General features: G+C 41.3%; 1 protein-coding gene across 6 annotated transcripts in view; it reads left to right on the top strand.

Moving 5' to 3' along the window:
* The window catches only part of GRIK1 (glutamate ionotropic receptor kainate type subunit 1), a 410134-nt gene extending 409022 nt beyond the window's left edge, over positions 1 to 1112 (top strand). For 2 of the 6 annotated variants that reach the window (XM_040980717.1, XM_040980718.1), the window contains exon 14: positions 653 to 808. In XM_040980717.1, coding sequence (XP_040836651.1) covers positions 653 to 808 — 156 coding nt within the window. Of the gene's footprint in view, positions 1 to 152; positions 240 to 652 lie in introns of all 6 variants that reach the window. The other 4 variants (XM_040980710.1, XM_040980709.1, XM_040980713.1 and 1 more) reach the window with 4 other exon arrangements.
* The last annotated feature ends 20127 nt before the right edge of the window (positions 1113 to 21239 follow it).

Genomic DNA, 21239 nt, shown 5'->3' with positions numbered 1-21239 from the left:
GTTATTCTGCCACCATTTACGCTCCGCACTTCAGTACCACATTATTTTTCATTTCAACCACAGCTGCATCATTGCTGCTGCCAGAATCTCTGTTTTACATTTTTTAAGAAAATATACAATTTAAAATTGTTTTTTTTTCTTTTTTTTATCAGAAAGGAAAGTCATCAAGAATTAGATTTTATTTTAGGAACAAAGTAAGGTTTCATGGGAGAAAAAAGCAAAGCCTTGGTGTAGAGAAGGTTTGTCCATTTTCTATAGCATTACTGAAGTGTCCGTATGCCTTGATAAACCTATCAATGTTTGGATCATCTCAGTGGGGGCAATGACTTAATTTAACTCTATTTTGGTGTCTCAGTAAAGGTAAGTTGTCTGTTTTGAGAGCCTTGGGTTTTTGTTTTGTTTTTGTTTTGTTTTGTTTTTGCTAACTGGGTAGTTTTATATGATTGCATTTGTGAATGAACCCCAATATTTGCCCAAGTAGAAAAAGTGGGTGACCAGAGGGTGGAGGAGGAGGTGATGGGAACTGGTCAGTCATGGCAGATTCCCTAATACCATCATCCTGTTTCGTTAAGACCCCAGGCAAGCAGTAGGCCAACAGCTGGAGAGATGCAGGCTCAGCTCAGCTGACACTCTCTTCTTTCGCTTCCTCTAGTGTCTCTCTTTCAATGCCATCATGGAAGAACTGGGAATCTCACTCAAAAATCAGAAAAAGTTAAAGAAAAAGTCAAGAACTAAGGGGAAATCTTCCTTCACAAGTATTCTTACTTGCCACCAGAGAAGAACTCAGAGAAAAGAGACGGTGGCGTGACCCAAGAAAACACCTGTAGGAAACTTTTGGGAAGAAAGTTGTTGTGCTCACCACATATTTTTGGAGAAAAGATTTCTGACGAGTGTGTGATGTGTTTCCATATATCTATATCCATAATATGATTATGTATACAGATATAAGAAATACAACATTGTAAAAGCTCACATTGATATTACTTGGGAAATGGCGTCAGTTCTTTTGAAATAAATTTGTATGCTCACTTACTTTGCATTTCCTGTTCTGGCCTCAATAAATTCTTGTGTGTGCTTTCTAAATAATAACAAACCAACAGGTTTTTGGTTTTTTTTTTTCAGGATACATTTGAGTCTTGGTTTTCTGCTCATTATTTTTTAAAGATTTATTTTTATTATTTTTTTATTGGAAAGGCGGATATAGAGAGAGGAGAGACAGAGAGGAAGATCTTCCATCCGATGATTCACTCCCAAGTGAGCGCAACGGCTGATGCTATGCCGGTCCGAAGCCAGGAGCCTCTTCCGGGTCTCCCATGCGGGTGCAGGTTCCCAAAGCCTTGGGCCGTCCTCGACTGCTTTCCCGGGCCACAGGCAGGGTCTGCCCATTATTTTTAACCAGAGTCTTTTTAGTGACTGAATGTGTTACTTTGAAAAATGTTTTTGAATATTACAGATTCCCAGTTAATTGGAGTCAAGTTAAATATTAATTGTGTTTTAAACTAAGTGCCTAGTTATCAAAGTGATGCCCTTCATCATTGTGTCCTAAAATCAAATTTTGTAAATAGCTTCAAAGTGATTCCCCAGAACATTAATGAGTGCAATATGAAAGGATACTAGATGGGAAAAACACATTCCAAAGTTCAGCATCTACTACATTCTTGGCACACTATGGTAAAGAGATATGGTCATCAACCTGCCATGTTTTGCTATAAAACAAAGAAATACAGGCCATTACTGAAAGCAGGATTAGAGATACCTCAGTGGAAGTCAGCAGCCAAAAAGACAAACAAAATCTATTTTGTATTTTCTAATATCTTTCTCATTTTAAAATTTTCTTACATTTCAGAAACTATTACTCTGTCATTGCACACACCATCACATACTTAATTGGAAACCACTAAGTATAGTAAATCAACCTTTAGCATCTCATTTCACCTTTAGCCCTTTATTTATCAATAACTCAGTTTTCACTCTGTCACAGTCCTGTTAAACAACATATTGTGATAGAGGAAATTGGAGAAAAGATTTTCTAAAGTCATCCAATAAGTATAGCGAATAATCGCCTGCTTTTCTCCCTGATCTTTTTATGCAGAAGGCATGGTTGGTGCATACACAGTTGGTCATATTCCTGAGTGTGTCTATGTGTTTTAAGGTGAAGAACAGAGTCTCTGATGAGTTCAGAGAGAAGAAAAATAAATTACAAAGTCTCTGGAATCCGGTTCAGAACAAACCGTAGAAACAACCATTCATCTTTGAGGTTTTCATTCCATTCACTGAAGAGCAGTGACTCACACAGAGTTATGCAGAAATCAATGGGAAAGTTAATTAAAAACTGGATCTAACATTTCTTCCTTTAGCAGTTTCTTGATGTTAAAGGAAATGATTTCTCAGGTAGGATATACAGAAAAGGAGGAAAAAACAGTTTTGGTGGGAAAAAAACCTGTTCACCATTAAAATTTATTTTCCTTTCAAGTTTCCAATGTGGACAGTCTCTATTGTAGCAACAAAAGAAAAGAGATACAGTTCAGAGCTGGCAGTGACCCCATGCTGGTTGAGATGTCTAGGTACTCAGGATTTTTATTATTAGTCCAAAAGAAGCTGGAGACAAAAAACAACATGAGGAAGCCCAGCACGGTGGCCTAGCAGCTGAAGTCCTCTCCTTGAACACACCAGGATCCCATATAGGTGCTGGTTCTGATCCCAGCTGCCCCGCTTCCCATCCAGCTCCCTGCCTGTGGCCTAGGAAAGCAGTCGAGGACGGCCCAAAGCTTTGGGACCCTACACCCACGTGGGAGGCCGGGAAGAGGCTCCTGGCTTCTGATTGGCTCAGCTTCAGCCGTTGTGGCCGCTTGGGGAGTGAATCATGGGTCAGAAGATCTTCCTCTCTGTCTCTCCTCTCTGTATATCCGCCTTTCCAATAAAAATAAATCTTAAAACAAAAATAACATGAGGAACACAAAGAAAGCTAATTGGAGATGAAGTAAAGTTGATCAGTGTATTTTTTTCTCCATTTCAGCAACTGTAGCTTTAGTTGAACTCTTTGTCTCTCCTGGAAAGACTAAATGGGTTCTTGTCAAGAGCTCCTGTAACTTCTGCCTCAAAAGAAAGATAATATTAGAAGCAACAACCTCTACTCAGGAAAAGGCATCCTTAGGAGTTAACCTTAGTGTGATTATCAAAGAAACTTAATGTCTATCTCTCTCAAAATGTATCTCAGCTTATCCACAACATCAAAAACAGTTGATTAATGAGTTGTAGCATGGATTATGAGAGCTCAAAGTTACAATCTCCTTGCCCTTGCTCTGATTGGTTGACTCTGTAATCTATATCACTGAGGGTTTAGGCATTATCTGATCAAGGATGTCCATAGGAGGGAGGACAGGGCAGGAGCAACTCAGCTCTTTCACTCAGATAATGCTGAGATTGCACATGGTGCCTCTAGGTTAGGTTGGGGGAGATATAACCAAGCCGAAGCAGGGAGCACAGTCATACTTAGCTATCAATTTTGTTCAAGTCTAGATCAGTCTGTGAGAGGAAAGCTTGCACACTAATTGCTATTGTGCAAGAAAGAAGCAGGTCAAAATGAAACCAGTAAACATATCAGAGTAGACACCAACATCCTAGAATTACAAGTAGATGCTCAAATTCTTGTAATCCTTGGTTGCAAAATGGCCAACATCCAACCATCGTGACATGCTATCATCTAGTAATCTAGAACCTTATAGGATGGATTTGGAGGTGAGGGTCCCATGGTCACGCCATGAACACATGAGAGACATACATTAAAGCTTTGCTTAGGAAATGTCCAGTTGATCGCTTAATGAGTTAACTGAAATGTGAAAATGGATTGTGAGTATATATTATATGGTTTGGTGATTGGTTTGGGCACCTGCATTTCTCCTCATTTTCTATCTCTCTTCTACATTGATAGAGTGATCAAACATCGCAATTTACCTTGAATGGTTCTTTACTTATCCTGCAGTCAGTAAGTTCTATAAGCGATTCCCATCCTTTTCCAGACAAAAGTATGTCTATTAAGGCAATGAATCATAGGATATTTACCCATTGGTCTTCCAACTTGCTCACAAGGAGACAGAGAGTCCTACAAATAAATATCAGCTAGGAGCCCCACACTAAGGAAACAAGAGTAGTCAAGGAATCCCCATCACTCACCAGAGTGCAGCCCTAATCACCCTGCAAGAGTCATGAGAACATTTTGAGCAAATTACAAGGATGACATCACAATATGATGTTAAAACTGCAGTGTCAGCCATCGTTAAATAGGGTTGAGTAAAGTCCCAGCATTTTCTGTACTTCCCATCTGGTCATACAGTACTTACAGTGGCTTTTCGGTCACTATTACTCCTTTTCAAAGATTTATTGTTATTTATTTATATTTTATTGAAAAGTCAGATGTACAGAAAGGAGGAGAAACAGAGAGGAATATCTTCCATCTGATGATTCACTCCCCAAGCAGCTGCAACAGCTGGAACTGCACTGATCCGAAGCCAGGAACCCGGAGCCTTTTCCAGGCAGATCTCCCATGCAGGTACAGGTTCCTAAGGCATTGGGCCATCCTCAACTGTTTTCTCCAGGCCACAAACATGGAGCTGAATGGGAAGCGGGGCCACCGGGATTGGAACCAGTGCCCATACGGAATGCTGGCATGTGCAAGGCAAGGACTTTAGCAGCTAGGCTACCACACTGGGCCCAAGTCGCTATTAATTTGAACAGTTTAAGGCTGAAGTTTGAAGAAGATAGATATCCTTTCCAAGATCATTTAACCACAAGGTTTCAGATGTTACAACACTTCTCCTTTTGCAGCCTCACCATTGTATCTTGATCCTTCCTAACTCATAACGGCTAAGCACTAACGACTAAACCTAGGCCCTGACCCAGGATGTAACCAATCTCAAGTGTCCTCTTCAGTGTCAACATAAAACCAGCACTACACACTATTATCTCCACTGCAGGAAAGGAAACTACAAACACAGAAGTGATGTAGCTTCCCTAATCTTGACAATAGGATACTGGATTCCACCACGGTTCATACCTACAATCTCAGGATACATTTAAATGGCAGAATGATGGACTTATGCCTACTTATGAGGGACTATACTACTGTAAAAATATAGGTTAAATCGGGGAGGGGTGTGGAAGAAAATCCCAGAGACTGTGGAACTGTATAATAAATAATAAGAAATAAATTAAAAATTAAAATTAAAAAACTGATCAGGGAAAAGCATAATGCTAACTTCCAACTCTCAGAGTCCACCTTCACCAAAGCCTATAGTGCTATCTTATATTTTGTTTCATTGCAAAGTTTGACTCCATTTTAGGGACTTTTCCATTGGATAATCAGTAATTTCTCAACATCGCTCAGTAGACTAGCTGGAGAGAGATTGCTGTTAATACATCTTGAATATAACACTTCATGCCAAGACACTTAAACAGTAAAGCAGTATTTCCAATATTTAATCAAATCAACTCCCTACCTATTATTCCTCAAGTCAGCTGTTATTGACTTGAAATTGTATGCTAGACATATACCATTCCTAAGTCATGTAATTCAACTCACATTTAAATCAATTGGTGGCATGATATACGAATTCTTGTGAATATCTGAAGTCTTATGGTGGTTACAGCAATCCCATAGGACACCACTCAGTTGTGAACTCCCAGTTGATTGTCAGTGTCTAAGAGTTGGTTTTGAATATTGTGCTTCCCCTAAATATTTAATCACTCTATTTAAGTTATTCAGCCTCCTATTCATAGTGGATAACAGAGACATGCTGAATAATGAACCACTACTTAACACATGTCAGGTAGAAACAGGAGGGACTTGAAGGAAATGTAGTTTTGTCCTTGAGCATATCGAAGCCAAGTAAGCAAAATTTGAAAGATCATGTTTTGTTGAGATGTTTGATTTTTATAGACCATAACTGTAAATGACACTGAGTTTTCTATGGATTTGCACCTTCCTCTGCTGAAAAGGGACATAGTCTTGTAAATTCTTAGGTAAAATCAAAAATGAATAGCAATTGAAGGAAAGGAAAACACACAGGGAGACTATATATACACAACATCCAGAATGAGAGAATACTGAATGCATTCGTAACGTCTTCAGTATATATTTATCTGTCATTAAGCTACTTTCATAAAATCTCTGAAGATGAAAGCTGCTTTTCCTCATTTTCATGATTCTGCACCTAGAACAGCAGATTAAAATAAGACTATTTGAATAAAGCCACACGAATGTTTTAAAGTGATTTGCTGGCATTAAGCATAATAAACCAAATTACAATGATGAAAGAAAAATTTTCATTGAGACTCTTTAAAAATGACCGTCAAAACTCCAGTGCAGGAATGGAACCGAGCCTACATTGTCTCATGGGATTTACAATAGCAAATGACAGCTAGAATTTTCGGCTCATCATAACAAATATGTAATTATTTTTGACCTTTTCACTGCATCCAAACAAACATAATGATTCATAAGCATGCATGTGACAAATGAAGCTAATTGCAAGGGTTTCTTTCACAGATACTTAATGATCTCATCATACAGATTTCCTGGGTGAGTTTCTTCTGACTTTCTCCCAAAAGTGATGCTGCAGAGCCCATGTGGCATTTTAATGCTGTCAAACTAGGAAAAACCAACATTTACATGTATACATAGTTCAAGTTTTCCCACTTTCGTAGAAATTTTTTCTTTTTTCTTCTCTCCCCATATCTCATCTCTCCAGATCTGAAGTCAACTTAAAGATCTAAAGTCAAGTGCCACTAATGATAAGAAATGTGATCTGATTTTGTCTTATCACCATTAGGCTTTGCCCTTCAATCTTTGATCTTAAGTGTTTTGGTGGATGTTAGCAACTCAAATAAGAGCGTTTTTTGAAAAAAATCTATGGCGGACATGATACAAAAAGTCTAGAGGGGAAAGCATTTAGCCAAAAAATCAAGATACCTGTTGAGATTCTGTGTCTCACACTGCAGTGTTTGAGTGCAATGTCTGGCACTAGCTCCTGGTTCTACCTTGCTGCAAATCCCACTGTTGAAGCCATGGTAATTACTCAGATATCTGGGAAATTGAGACTTGACTCCCGACTCCTGGCTTACATCCAGCCTAATTTCACCTGTTGCAAGAAGTCTAGGATTGAACCAATGAATAGTGATCTCCCCACTCACCTCCCTTTGCCTCTCAAATATATCGCTCTTCTAAGATATGCTTATTATTGGTACAAATATAATTGGAAACCCATGCATAGTTTTGTCCTAATTCATTTTTCCATGAATATATTGAAGACTCTAGCATATAAGCATTTTGTTTCAAGATTAAATCAATCTCTCTACTATCCCCTGAAGTGAATCACTCACACAATGCTGAATATGGTATCTGTTAATCTTAAGACTACCTTACATGGGAAACAAGAACTTTGGCCTCAAGAAGAAAATGGTGTTCGTTGTAACAGGAGATCCAGATGAGGTGGAGGCAGTGGAGCCACAACTTCCACCCTTTTCCAAATCTTTGATCTCTAACTGCCTCATCTTTGACTCAATTTAGCAGAACCCATATTCAGCCCCACTAGTGCACAAGTCCAATGATACTGACTCTAAAGTCTACTCTCCCAGAACAATTTTCAAAAGAATGTGGAGGTGCAAACAGAAAACATATTTTTCTCTATATTAGGATTTATGTGGATCAATATGTAATAAGCACCATTGGAAGCTAGAATATCATCAAAGCAAAATCAAATATTTCTTCTGAAATCTACTTTAACTCAGGTGTAGTCCCTGAAGTTACACTTTGCTTCTGGGAAAGAGAAAAGGGATGAAGTTAAATCAATAAGAGGAGTTCTAGAAGTAGAAGTATAAACTAACATTAAGGCTCAGAGCTTGAAAGTTAGGTTGAGCAGGAGTAAGTGAATGACCCTGCATCACTTCTCTCTGTATATTTTCTCACATTACCAGTGGCATTAGTAATAGCACACATGTCATGTCAGACACAAAGTATTAATGTATTAGTAGTATCGTTATTATTAAGCCTGAAGTGAAGAGTTAAAGAAGGAATCCCTTCTAATGAATCTATTATCATTTTCAAATTTTAACATCCATGGAAGGAGCAATTAAGATGTAGGTTAGGAGACCCACATCCTAAGTCAGAGTGTCTGGGTTCAATAACACATTACTGATAAAATGTCCATGATGCTGACCACAGAAAGACAACAGACACAAAGTGACTGCGTTAGTAGGGGACAGTTGGAAAGAAGTTTGCCATGGAAAGTCTGCGAGAGAGAAGTCACATAGTGGCATGAATGGGAAAATCAAGCATTAGTCAGCAAGGATACCACCAGCAACTGCAGCACTGGGGCAGGGGGAGTCACCACCCTCTTGAAGGAAGGTAAGAAAAACATGCAGAAGTCCATGTCACAGTGACATTACCTGAGGGAGAACCAATTTGATATTTTTATTGGAAAGGCAGGTTTACAGAGAAGGAAAAACAGAGAGAAAAATCTTCCATCTGCTGGTTCATTCACCAAGTGGCTGCAATGACCACAGCTGAGCCAATCTGAAGCCAGGAGCCAGGAGCTTCTTCTGGATTTCCCATGCAGGTTCAGGGTCCCAAGGTATTTGTACATCCTATACTGCTTTCCCAGGCCACAGGCAGGGAGCTGGATGGGAAGTGAAGCAGTTGGTACACAAACCAGTGCCCATATGAGATCCTGGCACTTGCAAGGACCACAATGGCCAGAGCTGATCTGATACAAAGCCAGGAACCAGGAGCTTCTTCCAGGTCTTCCATGTGGGCCCAAAGGGTCCAAAGGCCTTTGTCCATCATATACTGCTTTTCCAGGCCACAAGCAGGGAGACAGATGGGAAGTGGAGCAGCCAGGACACAAACAGCATCCATATGGAATCTCAGTGGATGCAAGACAAGGATTTAGCCATTAGACTATCATGCCAGGCCCAATTTTTCTAAAATTTCAAACACACACACACACACACACACACACACACACACACACACACACACACACCAGATCATGTGTAAGAAAGAAAGAAAGAAAGAAAGAAAGAAAGAAAGAAAGAAAGAAAGAAAGAAAGAAAGAATGAAAGAAAAGAAAAGAAGATTCATTAAATAGAGATAATGAAAGTGAATCTCTTAGCAACACTCCAAAGATGGGTTCTGTCTATGAAAGCTGTGCCCCAGAGGACAAGAAGAGTCCTTACAAGTCTAGGAAGCAATATCAACAGGTAAGTTCCATTTTTAATAGCATTCTTCAATTCAAGGATAGAAACCACCATGGGAAAATAAGAATACAGCCAGAATATAGAAGAGAAAACTCCAGGTTGAACAAAGGTAGGAAGAAACATTCAAAATCAATAGCTACCGAGGAAACATAAACTAAAACCACTATACAATAATTCTTTGTGCTTTTTAGACTACCAGGAGAGAGAGCTGAGGCAGGAAGCAGAGGCAGAGATGCAGGAGTCGAAGCATCTTCAAGCACTGATGCTAAAAGTGGACTAGTATTATTTGTGAGGCCAGAGAGCAAAATACGTGCTGTTTTCTCTCTGCATATCCTATGACCACGGAACCCCATTTCTGGGCTTACAAAGCAGGCCCATTGTCTCACAGGTCCATGGAGTGTAAGCAAATGAACACTCCATGCAGCTTCGTTTTTAGTGGGGGGAACCGGAGGCAACCTTTCTGGCAATACTTGAGACAGGACACAAAGATACAAAAAAAAAAATCACATTTGCTGCCAACCTGCTTTCCTCTTCTTCCAGAATGCACATACAGAGAAGATTTCTCAGCATCCCCTTAAGATTAGATAGAAACCCACGGCTGCATTCCAGCAAAAGGAATTTGGCTGGAATACATTAGACCACTTACTGGCCTGGGCATAAAACCTTCCCCAGTGCCAGCTTCCTGCTTCTTTCTCCTGCCAGCTGGCTTCACTGGAAATAACCTGGAGCAGCGTGATCAACAGTGGGAAGATAGTGGAACCGCAAGACGGAATGAGCCTGGAACGCTGAACGACTCCTTGGAGATGAATTCCACATTCTGAACAGTTCATTTTGGTTCATTTTAATTATTAAGTTGGTGGCTTCATAAATCCCTAAAGCTGACTGATTTACCAATTACACATCAAATGTTAACTAAGCTAAAAGACAAAATTTGGTAATACACACCAAGAAGTTAAGTGGCAATTAGAAATGATGCATAGAACAGGGTGCACTTTAGGTGTGACAGCTAAGATTCTTCTTGGGGTAGAATGGCAGAGTGTCTGGGATTGGATCATGGCTCTGCTTCCATTCTAGCTTCTTGTGCATGCACACCTTGAAGGCAGCAGCATGGTCAGGTGCATTCCACTACATGAGATATGTGGGTTGATTTCATGGCTCCCGACTTTGCCCTGGCTCTTGCAGGCATTTGAGGAATAAACTAACGTACATAGTCCTAGTTCCCTGCATTCCAAATAAACATGAAAGTAAATAGATTTTTTTAATTTAATGTACTAGATATAGCACCATGGATGAATTCTAAGCAAGCAATAATTAGTGGGAGGAAAGTGAGGAACAATACTAGTTTTGATACATTGAAAATATATGCAGCCACCCTGTTTTTTCCTGTTTATTTTTCCTGGTGCTTGGAATGCAAATGTGCAGCCTGGGGTTCTATCTATTCCCTTAGATTCTGAGAATAAAAGCCAGGGCTGGAAATAGTGCCATGTGTCCTGATGCCATATAATGACATAATGTAGTCACCAGCCACATTTTAGTTCTTTTCCACAAAAGATATAGGGATTTTTTTTCAAATTGATATGCATTAATAACATACAATTTTCTGAAAGACACCAATAAAGCATGGTACATTAACCATGTTCTAATATTGGCCTGCAGACAGAGAAAGAAAAGAATGATGATGGATATGTGGTTATATAATGAGAAAGAATAAATGAATATGTGGTTGCATAAATAAATCAATTAAATTCAGAGAATGGCAAGCATGTAGTAACTGTGTAAGTGTGGGTTATGCCCAACTGTGTATCTAGCTCCTATAACTAAAATACAACCTGTCCTGATAACAATGGCCATCTCTAGTTTCCTGAGTGGTTTTGCATTTCTTACTCTGATCTGTGTCTCCAGATCTGAATTTTCTGACTGTTCAACTCATGAAATTCAAACGAAGTGTCTCCTATACGGTGCCAACAGGAAGATGACTAGTTAAGAAGGAACAAAGAATTCGAGAACTACCTGAACCAATCTTCAGTTATGCAGGAAACGAGAAAAAAATCAGAATTGCAACCCGAAGTGGACTGAGTAGTTTCAAACTGCTGCAAAGAATGTGGCAGTTCTTTGACCAAGAGCCTTAGCTCTTCTGTCTTGTGAATGCGGATGGATGCCTGGGTCTGCTTTAAAATCATGTCTGCTGTGTGAATCGATCCTGCACATCCTCCTGTAGAAGCAAACAGAACAAATCATAGAGGCCACAAGCACATACACTTGACCCACACCTGCCTTCAACCAGCAGTGAATTACTTGGAATGTCTCCATCAGAGTCACCACTCCTTTTAAACTGCAATCACAGACATTATATGTGGGACGAATCCTCTGATGCATCAGCAACAGAGAGGAATAAAAAGGAACAAGGGTCCACCATGTTCAGGATGGACCTTGTCTCTTTGGGGGCAAAAAAATCTTTCCAGTGTGCCTGTAATAAACCAGATTAATAAACAAAAGAAGAAAAAATGAATAAAGGCTATGCTGACCACTGAGGAAGGTTACAAGTGCTTCACTGCTCTGACATCACAAAGCCACAATATAAAGGGAATGCTGGCCTCAAAGCTACACTGAAAAACTGAACTGTGAAGACATATTTGGTTTCGCCATTGGCCAGATCACAGAACACTGTGTTGAATGCTCACTAACACTCTCAGTTACACGCACAAGGAAAACCTTTCTGGAAGGGCTTAAACATGCCCTAAGACGAATCACTTCCTGCTCCGACTTTGAAGGTGTCCCCAACCTCCTCAAGTCTCATTTTGTAAGTTATATCATTGGACTTAAGTCACTTTCCTGGGAAATGTTCAGACCAAATGATTCTGGAGGTCATACTCAAGCTTTACATGCTGCAGGGAGAAATTACTGATGCAAAGAAAAGCATATAAAGAAAAGCAACTCAAAGTTTTCATTCTCACACTCCTGTTTCTGAGTTACAGGATCCAAATAAGTCACGTGAATCCACGGAGGTTGGTTTTTTCTTTGTTTCATCTTTATCTGCAAACCAGATCTTGGCACTGGGGTGAGTATGGAAAGCTACATATACAAACGAGATGCCAACTCAGAGTTGGCTCTGCTGATTTGTCTGTGAAGTGAGGGTTGATTTAACTAATCCACAGAGTCCAGATGAGATTTAATTCATTAAGCTGAGCATAACCATCCTGAGGCAGAAATTAACTCGGATCTGTCCTACCTGGAGTGAAAGAGGTGCCGTTTGCTTCTCATTCTCCATCCCTGCTTGATGATGCAGGTAGTGTTGTTTAGATGACTTGTGGAAGTTCACACGACTCATTTTCACACAGAGCCCAGTATGAAGGACATTCCTCTTACCAGTCAGCATCTCTCCCCTTCCTCAGTGTGGTCATCCACTTTCACAGAGCAGCAGTCCCGGACAAGGATGCAAGAGGGAGGGGGCTTCCTTGGAAGGTGCTGCTCTCCCCAGGGAGTGTTCATCTGTCAGCAGGTTCTTCTGGCAGGAAGTCCTCAGGAGTTCCTTGCAGCCCCTTCTATAAGCACCTCCTACACTTCTGTACACTATTCTCGAAACACCCTCCGTGACAGAATGCTAATGACCTCTTTTAAGCCCTACTCTGAGGCATAACCAAGCGAAAATCCTCCTGTTTAGCCACCATACGATAGCTCCATAATGGATTTTGTAGAGTGTCACCCCACAATCTCAAGACTAAAACATGTATCCCCCACCCCCCACCAATGGCATGAATACTACTGAATATCAGCTCCCAAGAGTTCTTCACGAATTAAGAGAAATGTCTTACCTAGCACTACCCTGGCGCTCTGCATTCAGAAAGTTAAAAAGTGTCTCCTTTCCTCCACCAACCACCGCTCTGAGGCCCCACCCAGAGTCAGAGTTCCAGAAGGGATCAGCTGAGGCTTCAATCCAGTTAAAGACACTTAGCTTCCTTTTCTGTTCAATTCTGCCTCTTTCTCAGCCATTCTGTAAGCACAATTAGGCTTTGTTAAATAAGTCAATCCCCCAAAAAATAACCCAATCCCAAATATTTTATGCTTCCTCCATTTTGTGATAATACACAGAAAATTTACATCTTGAGATCTGATTATTGTTTAAAGCCTTTGTCTACACTCTTTTGCAACAGTGGTTTTCTACAATTTAGTGGAGGATTAAGCTTATGAGTATAAATTAAGATGAAAATCTATCATGGCAATAACGCAGGGGAAATAAGGAAGGAGGGATGGGGGAGGGAGCTAAGCAGGTAGGCTGGGAAGTATCAATATGTTTTTAAACTGTCGATATGAAATAATTGGAACCTTGTCCCTTTATATAAATTAATTAGTTAATGCAAAGCATATATATTTTGTAAAAGTTGATTCCAAGAACACTCTCTGAAAGCCTGCAGTCTACTCTTTGCCTTGCTGCATACGTTGAACAATCTCAACTAGGATAGCATGCCCATAAATAATGGAAGAGCTGGCACCTTCGCTGCAGTATCCATGCGAATGGGACCCCTAAAAGCCTTTTACCTTACCTTACTGACCTCCAGGTTCCAGGCTCAGGCTCACATAAGCTTCGTAAAGTCCAACTGCGGCTTCCTCAGATGTCTTTAACAATGTGTTGAAACTGTGATTGCTAACTAAAGACACAAATTAATTAAAACTCCCTTATGCCATATTCAACATGCAATGGCAATGCACGCATATAACAGATATATTCAAGAGAGGGAAAATGAGTCGCATATAGCAAATCACAGGCCACAGCAATTCTGAAATCCAACCAACCATTGACAGCTTTTTGGTAGAAATCAGTTGTGTTGCCATGGATTGATTCCCTATCCCTCTATTTTCTCTGGCTCCTTCAATTTTGGTTTTTGTTGCTTGCTCAATTCTCCTTTTCAAAAAAAAAAAATGGTGATTTGAGCTAAGAAATTCCATCAATCTACTTTCTATTCATAATAATCTAGAAACAAAGATATACTTTTTTATTTTGAGCTGTTTATGTATGAATCCCAAATAATTTTTAGGCCACTACTGGAATTTTCAAGCTTCTGCTAGTACTCTTCCCAAAATCTACTATAACTTTTTGCTGGTATCAAGGCTTGTTCTGATTGTCCATTACTGACTAATAAGTTGCACAAAGAAATGGTGGCCCAAAAAAAAACCAATGATTTATTCATATTGCTCAAAAATCTGGAAATTGATTCCATGTGGCTAGGCAGTTCCCTTAACACCATTTCATTTGTGATTAAATCATACAGTGGCTGGAAGTAAATTTATCTTGAAATCTTCTTTATCCATATGTCAAGAACTATCACTGGGGAGAATCAAAAAGCTAGGACAGGAATATAGGTTCATGTTCTCAGGAAGAGAGATAGAGAGAGGGTTATCTGTGTCTCTCCATCAATCTGTTTCTAGCTCTTCCGCTCAAGGGTCCCTAAATTCAATGATTGGATGAGTTTTTTCCTCTGTCATTTTCTCTCTGTCACACACTATCTTTCAAATCAGAAAAATAAATAAATATTTTAAAATAAAAATAAAACACATGACACTATTTTTTTAATCAGTGTCTAGGAAAAAATCAAAGAGGCAACTAACACAGCCTTCCAGCTGTTCTTTGACACAGCCCTTGACTCTCCCAGTAATATGAGTGACAGCATCCGCTGAATATTGCTGCCTAGAAAACCTGAGCGAATCTCAGTGTCCAGTGTTTTAATTAGGAGCTCAACTCTCCAGCCCCTCCAGAGCTCAAATGAATACGACAGCCAGTTTCCCCACTACAATCATATTATTTGCATTTACTGTCTGATGTTTAAAATAAAAAGACTCATTTTATTTTGCTGAAGGGCAGATTTACAAACATAAAGTTAGAGACATTACACAGAGAGGAAAGAGAGAGAGAAAGCTTGCATCCTCTGGTTTACTTCCCAAATGGTTGTAACAGCCAGGGTAAGAGTGGGCAGAGCTGGGTCAGACTAAAGAAGGAGCTTAGAATGCCACCTGAACCTCCCAGGCGGGTGAGAGCACTCGGGATATTGTTCACTGTTTTCCCAGAGACATTAGTAGGGAGTTACATCAGAAGTGGAGCAAACTGGACTCGAACCAGCACTCACAGAAGATGCTGGTTTTGCCGGCAGTGACTTATCAGGATAGCCCCTCTTAAGATGCTCTCAGAAGTCAAGATATTCCAAGGGCTTATATTTTCCTGTCCAGAAAACTTGAACTACCAGAGTTGGAGCAATCAAGACTTGCTGCAGTAATTCTGTGATACACAGCATCTCTCCACATTGTCCAAGAATAGTTAGACTTCATACGTAGTGGCTGAAGACACCCAAAAAATGTTGTCATGAGAGAAATAACTACAGCAACATGGTCACCAGACCAAGGCTTGGAAGCCACCCAGCATAATTCCATTGTATTTGTCAAGCCAATCAAGAAAGCTGCCCATGTGGAAAGGGTTGGAATGTAGAATATACGTTGTAATGGGGAAAATAGTGAAGCATGTGAGATAGATTGAAAACTACCACAGACGGTGGCAAAAACTCAACACTAAGTTGCAGGGAAAGTTTGTCTGTCACTGAAGATTTCTCCCCCTGTGCCTCAGCCTAAGGAGAAAGTACTTTCAAGTCAAAGGAATTCAAAACAGAATTTTTCTTTCAACACAAAAAAAATGCAAAGTTTAAGCTCAAACACTACAATTCTGCTTGGCCTGAGGTGAAGCTTCATTTGAACGACTTAGAGCTGCTGTCTGCTCTGGGCAAGACAGCCAGGCGCTCCTGAGCTCCCCAGGAGGCCCTCCAGCCACAGTGGCCTCTGGCACCTCGCTTGCCTGAAGGAATTGTGTGTTCTTAAAATTCTACCAAGTAGACTCCATACCCTCCTTTTTTTCTTTTTCCCTGCTTTTTTCTCCCATTTCATACCCTGCACACAAGAGATTTTTATGAACATCTTTCTTAAATCTTCTCTAAGATATCATACCTACATAGCAAACCTGACAAATGTCTTTGCAACATATAGATATAGATATAGATATAGATATAGATATAGATATAGATATAGATATAGATAAATTACACATACTGGAGTGTAGGAAAACTTGACATTTTCATTTTACATTCACAACTGTGCTATTTCCTCCCATGAGAAGTTGATTTTCAACATCTTCCACAGAGCAGTTTACATTTGGCTTACCGTGTTTATTGCATTCCCTTTGGAATTCATTCTTTTGGGACAATGACCCTAGACTTTTGAGAGAAGGATGCTTGGCCTCAGAGTTATGGAATGATGAATTCTGTGCACGTCTGGCCTGGCACCAATGTGGACCGTACCTTCCCTCCACTAAGCAGAATTTCTGCAAGTGTTTCAGTCTAAAAGCCATAATGATGAGAGACAGAGAAAAATTCTCCCCATTCAGATCTCCTGATGGCAAAGTAATGGGGCTACTGAATCAAGGGAAAAAACTATGGAAGTGTTGATCATACAATACGCATCACCAAAAAAATGGAGAAATGGAATCTATTTAGGATTCTTGTGTGCATCTCATTTTCAAGACACATTTAAACACAGTCACCGAAAAATGAAAAGTACAGAAATCTTGGCCTGAAGTCCTGCTGCAGATCAGAGCATCATTTTAGAACAGGCCATTAGCAACAATCCTCAGTGGATAAAAACTTCTCTTAGGTACGGATGGTTCATTTCTTTGGAGCTTCGTCAAACTTTTATTTCAAAGTGAACATGTGCAGTGCATGAAAAGGAAGATGGTAGAACCAAAAATCTCCAATATTGCTTTATTTGTCTGTATTTCCAATGAAAGTGGTCTGATTTGCAGTGCCAAGAACAATGTAGAAAGGTTAAAACACAAAATGATTTTGAAGTTCAGTTTAAATTGCACCCTCCTGGCTATTGGTATTTGTGTTTCCCTTCACTTAAACAATAAAGTAGTCTGGATGGTTTGGGGCATGTGGTCAAGCCTTTTAATTTCCTGGGCAGCATGCACTACTGCTCACACGGCAGGGTGACTGCCCTTAGCACAAAAGCTGAATTTTTAAATTGTTTTTTTTTTTCCTTATAGCCTTCACCTAACATCAGTACGATATTTCATGTACCATGGCCACCTCCATCCAAATCAAATTTTGGTCACTTCTGGATATCTTGATACCGTGGTACGTGCTTTTCATTCTGTTGACCTCCCCATGCTGACCAATAGAGAATGTGACAAAGACGTGTCTGCTATCCTACAACAAAAAAGAAGTATCCGTGAAATTCCAAATCCTCTCGCACTTCCACGTAAATTCTTTGCTGAGGCTGGGACTAGGTTACTCAGGAGACTATTTTCCAAATTGTAGGAATGTCATTTTAAGTAATCCGAGATTTGTTTCCCTTTTTGTGCACGGGGAATCTTTGATCGACAGAAGTGCTTTCTTTGGCATTGCAATCGGAAGCCAGTGGTGCCTTTTTACCCGCTTATGAGTCAGCTTTACCAGGTTCAGCAAGGAGCGAAGTTCTTCGCTAGTGGCTGTTGGGAGAACAGGGCCCTGTCGGCACCCTGATTTTAGCCTGGCAAGTGGAGTTTGGGTCGCTGAGCTGATTCTGCCTGTGTGCCCTTCTGACTCTGGCTTTCCTCCAGAAAGAGCCATTTGTTTTTGCTTTATTTTCAGATTAGAGAGAGGTAGAGCCAGCGCGATGAAGGTTTCAACACGCTGAGAAAAGGAAAACCTTTTCCCAAAAGGTAGCATCTTCAAATGAAGACATTCTCTTAGTTGATCTGATCATTTACTGGGTCAAAAAAATAGGTGAAATATGGAAATACAGCAGAGGACATATTCCTACTATTTTTTTAGATGAGAATTTTAACCTGTCACTTTGGAGAAGAATTTACACGTCAGAAACATTAATGAAGCTTCAGTTACCACTGTGATAACCACCATGGCAGAGATAAACAAGCCCTTGCTCTTAACCCTGCGGGAAACTCCCGCTTTGATAAAGAAGGTGGAAGAGGCAGAATGACATCAGTATGAATGTTGCCAGTTTCACCAAAATCCAGAGGCAGAAGGATTAAACTGGATGGAAAAGAAGATACTTTAAAATCTGTATTAGAGTCACCCATATTTTATGATAGCAGATTAAACAACCTCAGGAAGACACATTTTACACGCTTGATCCTCCATATGGAATAAGATAATGGCAACCTTTCCCACTTTCTTTAGGATAGCATTGAAAAATAAGCTACAAAATTTGACCATTAGTAAGCCAGAGACCAGTCTGCCACCTGTTTTGCATGTCCTACATGCTAAGCAGAGTTATCGTTTTCTTTTTACTCTTAATATGTAGAAGTGGCTTGAAAATGCCAAATGAATATTCCATGGCACATGCAAACCATATGAAAATCAAATTTCAGTATCGATTAGCTTTTATCAGGCACAGCAACACTGATGTCCGCATACTCCACGTTCCTGGTTGTGTGATATGTGTTGGGTACTTCCAACGGAGGTGTCTGTGGCTTGCAAACCTCAAATATTTGCAGTTTCACCATTTATAGGAATTCGTTCAGGTGCAGACAAACCGGTAGTCTTCAAATGTCCTGGCATAACTTATAATGAATTACCAGCAGAAAGTAAAGACAATCCTCACTATATGTTGAGTTCCAACAGCAAATAGATAAACATCTTTCCCATACACCAGCTATCTTTTACTGCGTATAATAAGGCAAAAGTGATCAAAATTCCAACTGTTTTTATCGATATAATAAAAAGTGGTTGTTTTCCCTCTATCTTAAGACAGCCAAAGAAAATGAGATTTAAGTCAGTAAGGTTTATGGATTTACTCATGATAGGAAGAAAATTAGTCCTGAAGAAAAGCAGGCTGGCATCTGTTTTGTTACTCTAACTTCTTGTCTCTCCAGTTCAAGGTCTCCACACCTGCAAGTCTGCCTGCAGATGCAGGAGGTGAGATTTTCTGCCTCTGTCTTCCAAGAAAGATTCTGTGTGCATAATAATGAGAAAGACTTTCAGCTCAGCCATGGGGCTGGGCGAGGAGGAGCCCCCTGTAGCATGGCTGCTGGGGAGAAGTGGTGCCCGAGCCAGGCTGGGCCCCAATGCTTGGGACTCAGGCCATGGCCACTGCTGCCACGTGGTGAGCAAGTCCTAGGCTTTGGGCAGCCAATATACCCATTGAGCACCTGCTGGCTGCCCAGCGGCAAGCTCTAGGGTTCTCAGGGTATGCGATTGCTGTCTAGGGACATCCATGGATAAGGCCAGTGTGAGTGTAGGTGTGACTCCCATTGACGGGGTCATGAAACTTGCTGACAAGCATGGGGACTGAGACCTGGAGCTTTGGAAGGGAGAGTCCATGCGCTCCATTTTGGCCAGACTGATTCACCAGCCCACATGGGAGTATTCAGATAGGCTGTTAGCATAGAGCATTTCTGACTGCCACATGCCAGTCCACACGAAAGCTATGGCTAGGGGCCTGACAGTGCTAGGTACCAGTACCTGAAGGAGTAGTGATACAAAGGATGGGTCACATTAGGCAGGGTCATAATATTAACCGGCATGTGAGAGAACCAGGTCCGGGAGTAAATTCTGTGGGGGAAAGTATGAGCTAAACCCTGTGGAAATACAAGTCCTGCTGGTTAGCTCAACAGTTGCAGTGGTGATGGGCTTAGCTATGTGTGACCATGGAACCTGCCATCACTCACAGGTAAAGGAACCAATAACAGTCTGGGCAGGTCAAGGCAGCAGCACCCAAATGTGCATCTTAAAACAGGGTGTCGGGTGGGCCAGGCTGCAAAGTTCACCAACTCATACAAGGCCAAAATGGAAGGCCAGACTATGCCAGGCACTGGCCTAACACCCACTGGAGTGTATAAGATCTGAGTCTGGGAGTGAACCAACTGGGGGAACTTGGGAAACTCCCCTAATGGGTCACAACTCTCACTGATGATCATATGGTCCAGGCCTGGGGGTTGGGCAAGCTGGGCATAGTAGATCCAATGGCTGGCTAAAGCATGAATTGGTTAAAAAAGGGGGCAGACCTGGCAGGGCTGAGCAAACCTTAGCTCAAAAGCAAGAACAGAAATTAGGATGGAGCACAGGTCATGCTGAGCTGGGCTCTTACACTGCCTGGTTTTCACGGGCCAGGGAGGCCAGGACACAGAATCAAACACAAAGGCCAACACAGGTGGAGCGCTGTACCAAGCTGGGTCAGAGCAACCACTGGCATGTGCATGACCTCTGGCTGGGAGCAGGCCTGGTTGGGGAGCAAAGAGAACACTCTAGCTGGGTTGGGGTTCCCACTGGTGAGTTTGGGGACCAGAGTAGGGGCTGTATTCTGGTCTGGATATGGCTGCAGTGTCCCTTGCCACAAGTGTGGACTGCGACTGGGTGCTCCAAGTCGGACTAGACACTAGCATCATCTGGTGCTCTGGAGGACCTGGATAGATGTAGAACAGACTAGGCTAGGTCTCTGCCCCTAATAAGCCATGTGTGAAATGTGTCTGGGTATGGACGAGCCTTGGCTAGGCTGAAATATCCAACAGCAAGGACCAGTTTAGGTTGAAGGCCAATCAGGAAAGACCACTGTTCCTGCCAGGACAGGAGGTAGACTAAGTGGGACTAGCCCGTGGACCCACCGGTATATGCAAGATCTGGCATTAGGAGAGGTTCTGATGGAGGAGCCTGGGCAACTCCTCTGGCAGGACACAGGCCCTGCAGGTGAGTGTAATAACCACAATAGGGAGCAGCCCAGACCAGGCCTGGGAAAGGTACCCACCGTAATACATTTGGCACAGGTCGGGGGTGGACCAGGCTGAACCAGTTCACATCACCCACTGGCGAATGCAAGCACCAGAAGAGAGTGTGGGTCATGCCAGGTTCAGACACAACACATACCAGTACACATTACAGCTAGGGCAGGGTGCCAGCTGGGCTAGGCTAGGCTGTAACCCACACCAGCAGGAGCTGGAATTGGGGGTGAGCTGGTTC

This window comes from Ochotona curzoniae, unplaced genomic scaffold (assembly GCF_017591425.1).
Source record: "Ochotona curzoniae isolate NIBS_2020 unplaced genomic scaffold, NIBS_Ocur_1.0 contig_3498, whole genome shotgun sequence".
NCBI lineage: Eukaryota > Metazoa > Chordata > Mammalia > Lagomorpha > Ochotonidae > Ochotona > Ochotona curzoniae.
This window is presented reverse-complemented; position numbering and strand designations above follow the sequence as displayed.